The sequence below is a fragment of the Pocillopora damicornis genome, chromosome 12 (assembly GCF_964200805.1).
Source record: "Pocillopora damicornis chromosome 12, jaPocDami1.2, whole genome shotgun sequence".
Classification (NCBI taxonomy): domain Eukaryota; kingdom Metazoa; phylum Cnidaria; class Anthozoa; order Scleractinia; family Pocilloporidae; genus Pocillopora; species Pocillopora damicornis.
In genome coordinates this window covers 1169949-1184490 of record NC_142681.1, presented here as the reverse complement: position 1 = coordinate 1184490, position 14542 = coordinate 1169949, and the positions used below count along the sequence as shown (strand labels likewise).

Genomic DNA, 14542 nt, shown 5'->3' with positions numbered 1-14542 from the left:
TAAATAAAAAGTCGCACAGCATGTGGAAACCAACTCGACATACCACACTACAATAAACAATTATAACTTTGATACGTTTCCTGGTCACGTCTGTATTGATTTATTGAAACAATAACGTCTCATATGCTTGTAAATGTGAGAACATCACAGGAACGTTTTCAGGCTTCTCAAAATATGACAACGTTCAGCCCCAGCTCCAAACTTAGACTAGCGTGAGAGCAAGCCCTCGTTACGAGCCCTTCAATACGAGCATATGAGATATTATTGTTTCAATAAAGGGCGGGTGGGGCGACCCTAAAAGCCGGAACGGTGGAATGGTGGAATGGCGGAAAATGACCCCAAATCCTAAAGCACGGAACGGCGGAAAATGACCCCAAATCCTAAAGCACGGAACGGCGGAAAATGACCCCAAATCCTAAAACACGGAACGGATGCCAGGGCATGTTGCACAAATTTCGTACAAAGACACCAAGCGCTTAGCTCATTTATCCTCACGACGATAACACGCGTGACTAAAATTAAGTGTCACTAATTTTTTTTCTTTTACTGAGTGGTATAAATAATAATGAACCATTATGCATGAAAGATAGCTGCGTTTTCGCGTTGTAAACCTGTTTAGCTACCTTTTGTTATGCAAAATTTGCCATGAGTTTGTCGCGGCATAAAAAGTCGCACAGCATGTGGAAACCAACTCGACATACCACACTACAATAAACAATTATAACTTTGATACGTTTCCTGGTCACGTCTGCATTGATTTATTGAAACAATAATATCTCATATGCTTGTAAATGTGAGAACATCACAGGAACGTTTTCAGGCTTCTCAAAATATGGCAACGTTCAGCCCAAGCTCCAAACTTAGACTAGCGTAAGAAAGTTAGCAGAAGGAAGCCGTCAAGAAGAATTTGAAGAAGGGAGCGAAGTCGAAAAACAAATATTCAAGCATCATTGCACACGGTTCCATGCACACAGCTTGAAACCTAACGATATGTTCACTTTTATTCCCATGGAGTATTTTTGCCTCTTTGAGGAAAAGACGCTTTTCCTTCTCGTCCTCACCTTACAGTTTTTTGATAACGACCTTCTCAGAATTGTTTCTCGCCACAAAAACCAAACCATAGGATCCTCGACCGATAGCCTCTTCTTTGTCTCGCAACTGCTTCCACTCGAATAATGGTAAACCATGACAATCCAAAGATCCGTCTGAATTACACTTCCCTTTCAGAAAGGGCAATTTAAACGCCATAGAGTTGACGATTTGCAATTTGTTGAGGAACAGAAGAAATCCGCTGAACGAATTGGTGAAATAGCCTCTTTTTTGTTTAGAAAGTTTATTTCTTCAGCTGATATGTAAGCCGTAAATTTCACAGTACGATGGTGGTGTTTTGGACACCTGGTCGCGAAGAAATTCTTCAAATTCTTCTTGACGGCTTCCTTCTTCTAACTTTCTTTTGTCTTTTCACGCCATGAGAAATTCCCACGCGCGTGACACCCCGCAAACCTCTCTTCAACTGGTGTTACTCAAGTCCCAAAACTTATTCGTGGATGAAAAAACGCTCGTATTGAAGGGCTCGTAACGAGGGCTTGCTCTCACGCTAGTCTAAGTTTGGAGCTGGGGCTGAACGTTGTCATATTTTGAGAAGCCTGAAAACGTTCCTGTGATGTTCTCACATTTACAAGCATATGAGACGTTATTGTTTCAATAAATCAATACAGACGTGACCAGGAAACGTATCAAAGTTATAATTGTTTATTGTAGTGTGGTATGTCGAGTTGGTTTCCACATGCTGTGCGACTTTTTATTTATCCCACATTGGGTGGGATAATTCTAAAATTATCACTACTAATCGGCGTTACCACCAGCGCCTTTGTTTGGAGGCTTGGCACATTAACTCCGCCCACGCTCCTTTAAATCGTGACGATGGCGGTCTGCTTCCTGACGCCTATTTACACCTCGTCAGAAAAAAGGCCGCTAATTAGTGATCATATAAAAGAACCTCTTGTTGCAGCGTTTAGATCACCCCTGATGAAGGCACTAGACAGGAGTGTCGAAACGTTGGGTCTATGAATTGTAACTTCTTCGATCGGTTACATTCATTAAATCTGCAAACCAGTGTAGCTTCAAACTATGTCTGATTGTCCACCTGGTTGCCGTGTGAACTTTAATATATAAGATCTTGAGAGTTACTGAAAGGGTGTCTGTCAGTCACTGTTTGAATTACTTATCCTTCTTGGGAGGCCAAAAAATCCCAGATTCCTTCTCCCACCGTCTGTGGTTTCAAACACGTACGACCGTGACTCAAGCGAACGCGTCAGCTACAGAAATAGTGCAATTTCCAGAGTAAATCCCGGACTAGGAACTCAAGATACTCATGTACATGCGTGTGTATTAAGGATCGTCCCTGAGATCGTTCTATCTGCACACCCCATGTACCTATACCCCACCCCCTTTGACCAGTTCCCAAGGCGAATACCTCTTGACGCCATCCAAAATACTTTCATTATTACAAAAAAGTACCGTTCCCTTTTGAGTCGAGTCTTCGTCGACAAAGTGGGTGGTTGTTTGAACTGTGAATGACTTGCATAAAGATTTGGCATTACGATGGATTACGTCACGTCTACATCTGCGCCTTTAGGTCCCAATGAAATATTAACCCAGTGAATGCCTATGAAACTACGTATTAAATGCGGACTTATTATTCAGCCAGTGGTTGTGTTTGAAATAAAAGGGGCGCTATTAGCCAACCGTATTTCGCAAGCGAGGAACTTTTAGGTATTTCGTTGTTGTCCGGCAAATAACACCGAACTGAAGACCTTTGATTCTGTTTTCATCTCGTATAGGAGTGATAAATGCATCTCCTCTAGCGTCGCACTAGTTAATTCCCACCCCCCTGTTGTTTGTTTGGCTTGGGAAAAAGCTCGTAACTTTTACCTCCCTCGTCGCCAGTATTGTGAAATAAGAGCGCCAACCATTCTACCTTGCCAACTACAAAGTTACTGGAAACAAAACCTTCGAGCCTTTTGGCTGGGAAATATTTCAGAAATGATGAAACGATTAATCTTCAAAAAATTAGCACATTTTACACACCTTTTGACGAGTTGATAATGGAACATTGTGAACGTGTCCAACGCGTAATCAGAAGCAAGGATGTGTTTTCAATTTCAGTCATGGTCATTGAGGACCAGATCCCTTCACTTTCCTATCACTTCGAAAAACTGAAGAAGTCACAATCTGATTGCATGAGCCTGAAATTAACAGCATCCATAGATGTACACATTAATTTTGTTTAAAAGTTTCTTGTTTCACCCAAAATTTGCCTTTGAAATTCTGGAGAAGCAACCGAAAGCTACATTGAAGAGCACGTGAAGTTTGAAATTCGTCGGCGTTTTGCCGGGTAACAAAAAAAACAAAACAAAACAAAAACAGCTAGTCGGCATCTTCTGTATCCCACGGAGTTGCGGATTTGGCTGTTTGGAATTCACACGTATCTGTTAAATTTTTGGAAAATAACTCTTCGCCATTTTTATCCCCTCGTGTTTGTTAGTGTGACTTAATTTTCCGATCGTTTACAGAGTGAGCATTTATCCGAGTGGAATGATTGCTTTTACATCCCTCGACATGTTTATAAAACCTTAAAAGCTCGTTAGAAATGTGTGAAACACGTTAAGGTATGCCCCGCCTACTATGTGGAATAAATCAGTAACCATTCCCTCACGCAACCTACGATTGAAATAAAGAAGTAAGAAAAGGGAAAAAAAAGGGACATTGCGTGCGTTCAAGTAATGTTCATGATGCTATTTGGAACAGCACGCCAGATGCATCATTTTCCGTTTTGTGTTACTCTACGGATTTCCAGCTTGATAACCTTTCGATATAAAAGGAAATATAGATGATGTGGTTTCCTCTTCAATGTACTGTAATTGTTGCGGTTTTTTACAGTCACTAAGCGTTTGGAAAAGAGTACAAAGCTGCCTTGCAGATCACTGTCTGTAGCCGAGATGGCAATCTGTCGACCCCCTGGAAAATCGGAGATAACTAAATTAGTTTGTATTGCTTGCCGCTGATAAATCAAGCGTCAACTCATGATTGCCACCCACCTATGAATGACAGACTGTTCTCAGGAAGTGAGCTCATAGCCCAAAACTAACCAAAAGAGACCGAGCCGAGATTAACTCTCAACTTAATTCTTTTGTTTTAATTAATGACAGATTTAAAAATTTTTAATACCCAAGAAAACTCCCTTGTTCGAGTTCCAATGAAGCGCAACACAAAAAGCTAGTTGTATGAGCTCGTGTCTGATGAAATAGCGTTACTTTGTCACGCAATCTAGTATCCGGATTTTTCGATGTTTCATTTCATGTGATGATCTTGTCTCAATTACATTAATTTTTTCCTTTTTTCGGTTAAGAAAGTGATACTTTAATGATTTTATGCCCACAAGAGTTCGCAAACATCCGATCATAAACAAACAATTTATGCGCCTCCTGAAGGAAAAACTTTCTGCTCAGTTCTCTTTTTTCTCAAAACAGGAATGATTGATAATACTCAGCCGACGAGGCCACCAAGAAACCACTGAGACAAATCGCATTTTGTTTGGCACGTGGGATGAGATCCGTAATCTTTGTTTAGGGATTCCGCTTTCCCCTGCGACCCCAAAATGGAAGATTATCCTATGCCGAACACCAACGTTACACTGCAGACAGACAATACTGGAGAAAATATTCTGCAGACGAGATAACTACCAGATATGCATACCATTAGACAGTAAAAATCAAGTGGTGTATAAACGATGGAATAACATGCCCGTAACAGGTCGAGACATCGATAACTGCACGCCGAATTAGCTAGCCACGCGTACCATTTGAACTCTAACAGACAAATGCGTCAGAACTGTGGTATTCTTGGAAAACCGGAAATATGTAAGGACCTTGGAATGCGAAGTATACTTCCTCAATTCGTTATATAGTTATTTTCCCACGCTCTCGGACAAAGAGGATAACATTGCTCATATGCGCTCGACCAAAAAATTTGACCTCCATTTGTATTACTGTCACCTATTGCTAAATATCTTCACGTTAACCACAAAGGATCGCATGATAACACAAGGCTAAAAGTTTTGAATAGAAACTAAAATATTATGAAATAGAAATCAGGTAAACAAATAACAAAGCAGTTTACTTGTCTGCTTCACAAAATTTGTTCGACAAAATGCTAAAATCGTACTCACTGTTCCAAAAATATGCAAGATCAGAATAAAATCACCCTCTTGACAAATGTTGATGCGGCATTTACAGATACAGAATGCCTCAACTGTGGTAGCGGTGTTCTGTTACAGTATTATCATAAAATAAACTTAAGTATAGACGCGGTTCCTGTAAGAGAGGAAGTGTAATCGACTTTTCGAATAAAGAAATCTAATTACAAACTCAAGTCGGTATGACTTCAACCAAGCGCACAAAGGAATATTTATGAGAAAACGACAATTAGTCATTCACTACCTCAAAAATGAAGCTAACAACGTCCCTGAAACTTACGTAAGTTTACAAAGCAGGTTTTAAGTCAATCCTGAACATTTGATATTTAATAACTGTTGGCTGGCAAAGCAAAGTTTACCGAACTAGTTCCTTAAACGATCGACACCTCAACTCTCTCTACATCACAGTATAATAATACAACCAAAGAAATTTACGTAATAAAATCACACCTCAACCATTTAAACAAGACATCTAAGCCCTAATGGTGAGAAATGTTCATTGCAAAAGGGTTTTTTCTACTCATAAACACTATTGTAGATACCCTATGTAAACGCTACAACTAAATCATACGATACTTTCGACAGTTTTCTACTCTCCAAATTTCACCAAAGCCGAAAGCGGCTAACCAGTGTTTTACACAGTAAAAATGGGTATCGAGAATTTTGTTTGAAAAGCTAAACTTAGCTAACATTCTTTTTGTAACCCTGATCAAGCAAAACTTATGTCCCAAAGGACCTTGAAACGAAATCCAAGCTGATCATGACGTTAATTTATGGAAATCTATCGGATTTTTCCCGCGTTTACTCAATATATATGCAAATATATATATCCATTCATTCAAAAATACTGCATCAAAAATAGTATTTTAAGACCGCAAAACTATGATCGCTTAGAAAACTGTTACTTTAGGGGAGGAATATTTCCTCTTTCCCTGATGATTTGACAATCAGACGAAATTCGGCACTGAGACAACGAAAATATTTGGCACCTTCTGTGCGAAAGATTTGTTTCTACACGATAGAAAACCTACAGGTATAAAATTCGATCGGAAGCTAACTGAAATTTCTACACAGCGAGTATACTTGCAAAAACATTTTCCTTTCATATTAATATATATCTATAACTTATATACAATCTTTTTCTACGTAATGATATTTGGTAAAAGACGAATGAAAATAGCGATGAGTAAACAAAAAGTTATTTTCGTTTCTGCCCAAGAGCATAGAACCGGTCCAAAAGATCCTCGTTTTTCCGTCGTTCTTTCGCAAGTTCTGCCTGCAATCGCATTTCGTCCTTTTTTAGTTTATCGACATAGTCTTTTGCTTTCCTCAAGATCGTAACTTTTGGAGCTCTTTCATTGTCTTTTATATCAGGAACCTCTTCCCTGAGAATGTGAAAGCTTGTCTTGAGATCATTCCTTCGCTTCCGCTCGAGAACATTGTGGGTTGCTCTCTTACTGAGATCACCTTCTTCGTCCGAGGTTGAACTGTTCTGCCGTTTAAAATCTTTTTTATTCTCTTTGGAAGGGCTTGAAGCAGGGACTACCGCTTTAGGTTTCATCGCAACAGGTTTAATGCGTTTTGCCGGCGGTTCATCTGTAACTTGTGGAAGCCGCTTTCGCTTTGGTTTCTCGATGGTCACTACGTCTATTTCCTCTTCTGTTGCCAAACAGAAAAAAATTAAAAATTAGCTTCGATTAGCAGAAGGCTAAGACATTTGGATTTCGACTGTGTACGATCTGCTCTACTATACAACAAATCGTCAATTATGATTACCAATTACCAGAACAGGAAATTGAAAGCACATTGTGAATGAGACAACTAACCTGAATCGCTCGAATTGTGGGATCCACACAAGTTTTGATGTGATTCGTTTATAGGATAGGGAAATACCGTTGAAGGATCAACACAATCAGAGCTTACATATTCCACTGGCGGAGGAGTAGCACACGGAGTCTCGAAAGGAAGGTCGTCCGTATTCAAAGAAGCGGCGAGGACTTTAACATCTAACGCACTCTCATAGTTGGAGCCGTTCCACATGCAGTCCTGAATGAGTTTGGACTTCAGACTATTAAGAGAAATTTCAACGGTCGCCGAGGGTGCAGGTGAACAACTGTCCTCGTCTAAAATATCTGACACTATCTGCAGAGTGTCAGCAACCGAGCAGTACTCATCTTCGTATGAATGAAAACTGACTGGCGTATGGGGAGGTGATCGAGACGGAGAACGAGGTGGTGTCGGTAGTAGTTCAAACTTTTTCCAAATGTCATGAGATGGGACAGGAGAGCTGTAGCCTTCATTTCCATGCTCATCTTTTTCTGAATGAATCAGAAAGTACGACGCATCCGGGTCGTTTTCCAGTGCAAAAGATTTGCACAAGGACTCGACTTGTACAGCCATTCTACAACGAAAGGATCAAAACGGAAATGAGTTCACATTTGAATCACTACGACCACTTCAACAAATGATTAACGACCGAATGTATAAATAATATCTCGTTCAAAAGTGCGCTGACAGCGCAATGTAACCAAATCAAAGTCTCAGGTCGTTAAAAGTAGGAGCTTAAGTCAGCCGATTTCTACTTATTTTCTAATGAGGGAGCCATTTAAATCTACTTTAAAGATCGTCTAATGAATGAATGAACTTGGTACAGAAGACGCACGGCTCCAAATTACGAACACTCAATCGAAAGTTTGTTGGACCACTTTACCTCATGAAATTCTGGGAGACTGCAGTTGTGCAGTTCAAGTGCCTGGAGGATTCCTCTCAAGGTATTCCAACGGCCACTAGTCCGAATTTCTGCGGCTGTGAAAAAGGACGGGGCGTACGCGGAAAGCAAATTTCAATTCTCCTGCGTTCTTTGAAGAACCAGAACCAATCAGAAAGTGTGACTAATTAACGTTGCCATAACAACGTCATGAACTCAACGTGACTATTCTTCAAGAAGAGAGTTTTACATGCGTAAAATTTCTCTCCAGAATCACTCATTTAAACCGAAAGTATTTGTTCCGCCTTGTGCATTACCGAGCCTGATTTACTGGTATCAAGATAACAGGTTTGGTAAGTGCAGCCAATCTCAATATCAGAGGCCAAAAATATGTCTTGTTTATGTTTTTAACGGGCTTTCAAAAATTCCCCAGAGCCCGTGTACGTGTCCTTTAAACAAAAGCATAGCACTTTCAGAATAATGATACTGATGCTTGCAATTTTTTAAGAACTATTGTCGAGTTAAGTCAGAAAGATATTTCCTAATATTTGCTGATGCTTCCTGATAAAACCACTTTGGTTTCAATAAAAATATATGGGAGGATAGCCAGTTCGCGACGCAATCGCATGCAACCCTTTTAATTAAAGATTCTTGTGAAAAAACCAGTGTATGAATAAGAACCCAAAGCACACCTGTCGAGACGGCAAGGTTTTATTTAAGTTTTTGAGTTTGAGGATTAAAATATTGTTATCCAAAGAATAGGCTATTTTTTATCATCAACCAGCCGGAAACAACAGTGATTGCACTCAACGATAAGCACTCCTTGGTCAGCTAAAATTAACCAATTCCTTTGGTCTTGATGCATTTTATTCTTGGGGGTAGCGTTTACATGTTGATTTTATTTACTATTTGGTTTAAACAGAATGTTTGTCATTCCAAATTCACTAATTCGATCAATTTATTATGGGGTTCGAACTTAACGATGCATTGGAGCGATACATTAATTACAAGATTTAGCGAATAATCAACAATAGGTGCAAAAGGGATTTACTGCATAACCCTTCCCGCATTACATTACAAGGACCTGGGCAATTTAGCGATGCAATTATCAACTCTCTAACAATATTTACTTGTGAGATTTCGCTGCCTTAGTATTCGAGTATCACCGGAACTACCACCCAAGGACTTTTTTCCCGCGAAAGGGGTTTGATTGATTGACAAGGTCGTCAGTTCAACTTTGACAATAATAATTTACTCTTGGTGATTCATAGGAAGAAAGCAAGGGGTGACATAGGTCATTTAAGCGATATTCACAAGCTACTAAACATGCAAGTTAGGGAAATTGTGCTAGACGCAAGATGCATGAAGGCATCCAGAATTTGAGGGTTTGAAAATTTATCAAGTACTATTGCGCAATAACTAGGGGTCAACCTTTTGATTGTTAGCGCGTAATGTGAGACCTGTTAGAGGTTTGTTATTCAAAAATGCTTATGTTTCCTAAAACTTGAGACTGCGTTTGACCACCCACGGACCTGTGGGGCGAGATGATAAGCTCTTGTTTTTATTTACACTTCAATCAATGCTGAGTAAAGGGCAAAAAACCGCGATTAATAGGAACTTTCCTGTTCATTCTATTAACAAACTGTTTAGTTCAAAAAATACTTGTTTGCACTCAACGGCTTAAAGTATTCAGTTAATTGGTCCCTTAGGTTCTTGCGAAATACGGAAAAAAATATTACTCAAGAGGATAAATCAGGTTCAATGTTTAGAGTGTCAGGATTAGATTTTTTTTCATTGGCCGCTCAGTTGCAGATCAAATAGATCAAATGAAAGTACTTTGAAGACTACTATGTACTTGATGAATCGCCAGTTGTACCAAGTGAGTACAGCGTGCTAAATAGAAGACGGTTCTAAGACGGTTTGTTCAGTATCATGACTATAGGTCTCGCTTTCAAATGTGATATTGTTGTGGTCTAAATACACGTAAAAAGGCTATTGTTGATTCACGCTGCGTCAGTTTAGAAGAAAACCTCTCTCGAAAACACTTAAAACTCAAAAATTCTTGACAAATGAAGAAACTACCCTCCTTGGAAGCCTGTTGTGATAGACTGAGCCCTTATTTCGGACTACAATGAATTCGTGACAACTTAGTCGATGTTGTTTGAAATCACGTAGCTCTTTTTCATAGTATGTGACCTCATTTAGCTCTGGAATGTAAACTATTAAGTATTTTGCAATGAAACAAAATTAAACGCGATTTGATTAATCTATCACCGGTCAAAGTATTATTTTCGTGTACCTTCTTCATCAGAAACCAGCCACGCCGAGAGAGGAAGGAGCTACTACCCACAGGAAATGCAGTCAGAGCGCTGCAAGAACATTTGGTCAAGTGAAAGTTGGTTAACTTAATTTTTTTAAAAGCTTGTAACAATTTATAAATACTTAAATCGCACATTTGCTGACCGCAAACAAATAAAATCACAATGGAATATTCGCTAAGCTAAAATAATAAAAAGTTCGGTTGGTGAAAGCTTCCGACAGGATAAACAGCTTGACAATATTATCGCAAAAGATCAGAAATCGTTTTGTTAGTCCGCAGTAAAAAAATTCTTTCGTTTCCTTCGGCAGTCACGTTTACGAAAAAAACAAGTCTCAATTATGTTGCTCTTTAGTCTGTTCGCTCATTTTTCACTTCAGTGATCCGACTGAACGCATCACAAAGATAACATTTTAGTCCCCCCTTAGATCCACTTGACACGATATGATCGATCAAAAGTCACTGTCTGTGATATTTCAACAGTTCTCTGCTCTTTCTCTGTGATTTCGGATGTTTCCAGTGCATATTTAGTTTGCGTGCATACAGGGGAAATCATTTAGGAGCTCGGCATCTTTCTTATCAAAACTTGACCTCTGCTGTCATGCCGAGCACTTGAAAGCAATGTACTCATATATTTATAAATACCCTCACTTGATACTACGCGAGAAGCATTTTCCCCCGACCAATCAACACTAATTGGGAACATAACTGGTGGTATCTTATGTTATGTCGATGATATTTTTCGGCGTTCCGGTGAATCTGAGTGTATTTTGGCTTTGCATGCGTGCCAAGTAGACTTCGAACCGATACCCCCCAGGGAAATATTGAGATGGGGACTGAATTGACGCAGGATCTTTTGTGAAACTGGACTTGTGTTGCATCCGCTCTCATTGACAGGTGGTTCCACGTGGGCAACTTTCCCGCCGTCTGCGAATGCTTGGCCTTGCATGACATTTCTAGAAAGCCGAATTCAACTAATCACTTGAACACAAGTACTTGGTTTGGACATATTGGCGTCTATCTTTAACAAGGACTCGAACTGTAAAAAGCCACGTTACTGATCTTCGAAAATTAGTGACCACTTATGACGTCGATACTTGCCGCCCGTAACTCTGATTAGCAACAACAAAGTCTAATATCTAAAGTACTATAATCGACTGATCTCCCAATACGAAACATATTAATCTTCATAAGAAGAGTATGATCTATTAATGAGTTCTGAGGATTCTAACATTTCTTCGTTAATAAGCCGTGTAATAATCTTGTACAAGCTTGAAAACGGGACAAGATTCCTGAGTATGCAGTGGCAACTACTTCACGCATTAAAAATAGACACTACTTGCCTGACGCCTGACGCATGCAGACATTTCCGTTAACACGCTATATTGATTTCGATACAAAATGAAAACAGCAATGTCGAAACGGAAATAACTAAACTTCATTGAGTCCGATACGTGTTCAAAGCATCCTCCAAAAGATCACCTTTGACAAGTTTGCCTGAATTCAATTTCCTTCCATTTGAGTACCTTTGGGCAAAAATATCATTGCCATGGTTGGAATCCGCATGCAAGGCGGAAGGAAGAGAAAATGAATGAAAAGAAGGAACAGACGTAACTTAAATCACTCCTCCAAACTTGAACTGATAGCAAAGCCAAAAGAAGTTAATGCGGTTTGGTTAGACTTTAAAAGGGCGTTCTGTGGTTTTTGATAACAATCATGGGATGATGTTAAAGTTTGTTGCTGTTTTTATTTTTTTTTTTCAGATCGCTTTGTTAACTGGATACTAATCGGAATAAAGCCTTTTTCACTTTCATACACTCAAATACTATTTAGCTTTTAACAAAGTGTTATTGATCTGTGACAATCAGTTAAGTCTGCAACTTTGAGTACCGTGTCCTTAAAACAAATTCGATTGTATTGTCAGTCACAATTTTGTCTAAATAAGCAAATATATGCGTTTAATTTGTTTCCAAAAATAAAGATAACAGTTAAGATCACGGTTCAGAATCTAGTCCTACACACGTTTACTCATATGTGGCTTTAAAATTAAGGTTTGTACTCTACAAAGAAAATAAATTAAATCAAGTTGAGATGAATTTTTAAAGATCGTGGAACACGAAAGGAGAAATTTCCTCAGAGTAAGAAAGCCCTGACATGAAACTTCATTCGTTCAACTGAGAACATTTTGCTTTATGAAAATTTTCATTATCTGCGTCAGAAAAATGCATCATTGTCTTACAAGTAAGAAGGAGAAGTAACATACGATCCGAACTATAAGTTGAATTTAGTTATGGACGAAAATGAAATTTCACCCATTTACGAAATACCTTCAAAGCTAGATGTTTAAGACATAGTGGGATGGAAAATTAAAATGCAATCGTTAATGTAAAATGTGACGCTACACTTCAACTCGACAATCCGTCAAAAAAGACATCATATTTGGTAAGAGTCATCCAAAGAAGTTTGTTTGGTTTTCTTCGTTTAAGGATAAAGTTTACTTTGAGTCGTTACGTCAGCAAACGCCGAAAACGACACAATGGAACTTTGGGTCGTTTTTGGTGATTCCCCCCAAATTAAGCGTGGAATAGTTACGGTTATGAAAAAACAAAAGCTTTACCTCAATAAATCTGAAGTGGCACCAGTCAAGACCTCTCGTTAGGTATCCTCGTAAATCACTTACTCTGATACTTCAATCCGGTGTACTGTCCGACTGACTGATGTACGTACGCCTTATTATTAATGTCAATCAAAAGAAATCTTAGTCACGGTTCAGTTGTTGTTTACATGTAAATGCTTCCACCTTCGTTTATTTTGGTTCACCAAATGGAGGTTTTTGCTTTTAATCCCCTGGTTCCCTCAACCAATATCGAAGTCAAACTTTTTGTTAATCTTATCTAAACAAGATATAATAGTTTTCACTGTGATGTTTTGTGTGAACGACTAGACAATCTTTATATATACAACCTTTATCTTCAAGAAGTCACAGACATCGGAAAGAACGTATTAAAATCGCGACAAGGCAGGACAGGAAAGTTTGGTGATGAAAGCAAACCGACATTTTACTCAACCAGAAGGTCAACACCAATAACATTTACATTCCTAAAAGATGTCGAGCAGCAGTTGTACAAGAAATGAAAATTAACTATAAGAAGTAAACGATAAACATTTCCCTATTAAAAGTGAAGCTATTTAAAGTCCATTTCTGGGCGTCTGCCCACTAATTCTCTTTAATTTCGTGAAACTGCATTGCGTGCAGCCTCATGCTAGATCTACATGCAATTTGTTTGACTTGCCTTTTTCGCAAAGGGGGAGTCTAAAGTCTGTTTGCGTAAGTTTTGTCTATTGAGGTCTTCGCGCGTGTACACGTTTCTTATTACAGTATGACGTCATACCAACCTCCGTTTTCCAGTTTTATTTCGTTTTCTAGTTTTCTGTTTGTCCTTCTGCTACCATTGGACAAAGCAACTTCCCTTTCGTTCCACTTTTCAGATTTTCTTACCAGTTTCGAGTGATGAATTTGAGCTCTTAGCAGGAAGATTGTTTATTTTGGGCATTAGATGGCGTTAATGGATTTGTGTTTCACCAAGCTTCAAAGAAACCGGCTAATTCCGCGGAACATCACGAAAGAACGTGCCTTAACAAGGATAAAGGAACTCATCTTGAAAGATCTTCCTACGCCTTCTACAGCCTACTGTGTCTTCAAGTTTTTTCCTTTCCTGTAATCGCATAAGCGGGAATAGCAAACGAGTTGCAACAATTCTGGAGAGGCCAAACATTAAGGTTTTCTTTCAGTTTAGATGCCCGCCACCTCTTCAAACTGTCTGCTGCCTTATTAAACAGGAAGGCTTCCCAAAGTGTTAAGAATTCTCGTAAATTTGATTATATTTCGTTTTGAGTGGCTAGCGAGCCGAATTTCCGCTTTATGAATGGAAAATGAAAGTTTTGAACTGTTTTCTAATTTACAACATAGCAACTATCGGGATGTCTCTCAAAATGTGAAAAAACGGAAAAGGGTGTGATAAAAACAGCTGTCTGTATTAGAATCAGTAAGGGAGGCTAGGTGCCTCGCGTTTAAAACCGTGAAAAGCTTTTATTTTCTGTTCAAAATTCACCTAGGAGGGTGAGTAAACGTGAGGTAGACAGACATTAGTTTGGTTCTTGCGCCTCTTGAGTTTGCCGCACTTTTTCCTTTCCGTTTCGGTCACGTGTTGGCGAGAGATAGCCACAAAGACCTCACATGAACGGCGGACACACAGAACGC

The 14542-nt window shown here is 39.1% G+C and overlaps 1 protein-coding gene and 1 long non-coding RNA gene across 4 annotated transcripts; one reads left to right on the top strand and one right to left on the bottom strand.

Annotated features, from left to right (window-relative positions):
* Positions 1–5372: 5372 nt before the first annotated feature.
* LOC113676714 (transcriptional regulator Myc-A) lies at positions 5373–13206 on the bottom strand. 2 transcript variants are annotated; one of them, XM_089189165.1, is made up of 4 exons: positions 12899–12993; positions 7968–8115; positions 7084–7658; positions 5373–6916 (listed from the first exon to the last, which is right to left on the bottom strand). In XM_089189165.1, the coding sequence occupies exons 2-4, from the start codon at positions 7970–7972 to the stop codon at positions 6456–6458; spliced, it is 1041 nt and encodes a 346-aa protein (XP_089045291.1). In that variant the 5' UTR covers positions 7973–8115; positions 12899–12993; the 3' UTR covers positions 5373–6455. The 2 variants fall into 2 exon arrangements, with proteins under 2 accessions (XP_089045291.1, XP_027049208.2); XM_027193407.2 differs by lacking the exon at positions 7968–8115 and having other exon boundaries at positions 12899–13206.
* On the top strand, positions 8109–12278 carry LOC113676716 (uncharacterized). Of its 2 annotated transcripts, none has more exons than XR_016181568.1 (3): positions 8109–8317; positions 10276–10359; positions 11179–12278. It is a non-coding gene; the product is annotated as an uncharacterized LOC113676716 (long non-coding RNA). The 2 variants fall into 2 exon arrangements; XR_016181569.1 differs by lacking the exon at positions 8109–8317 and adding an exon at positions 9676–9843.
* Positions 13207–14542: the final 1336 nt, after the last annotated feature.

Coding starts and splice junctions, on each gene's coding strand:
- LOC113676714 (XM_089189165.1), bottom strand. Junction 6,917..7,083: donor CCACAATTCGAGCGATTCAG/GTTAGTTGTCTC, acceptor GTTTGGCAACAG/AAGAGGAAATAGACGTAGTG.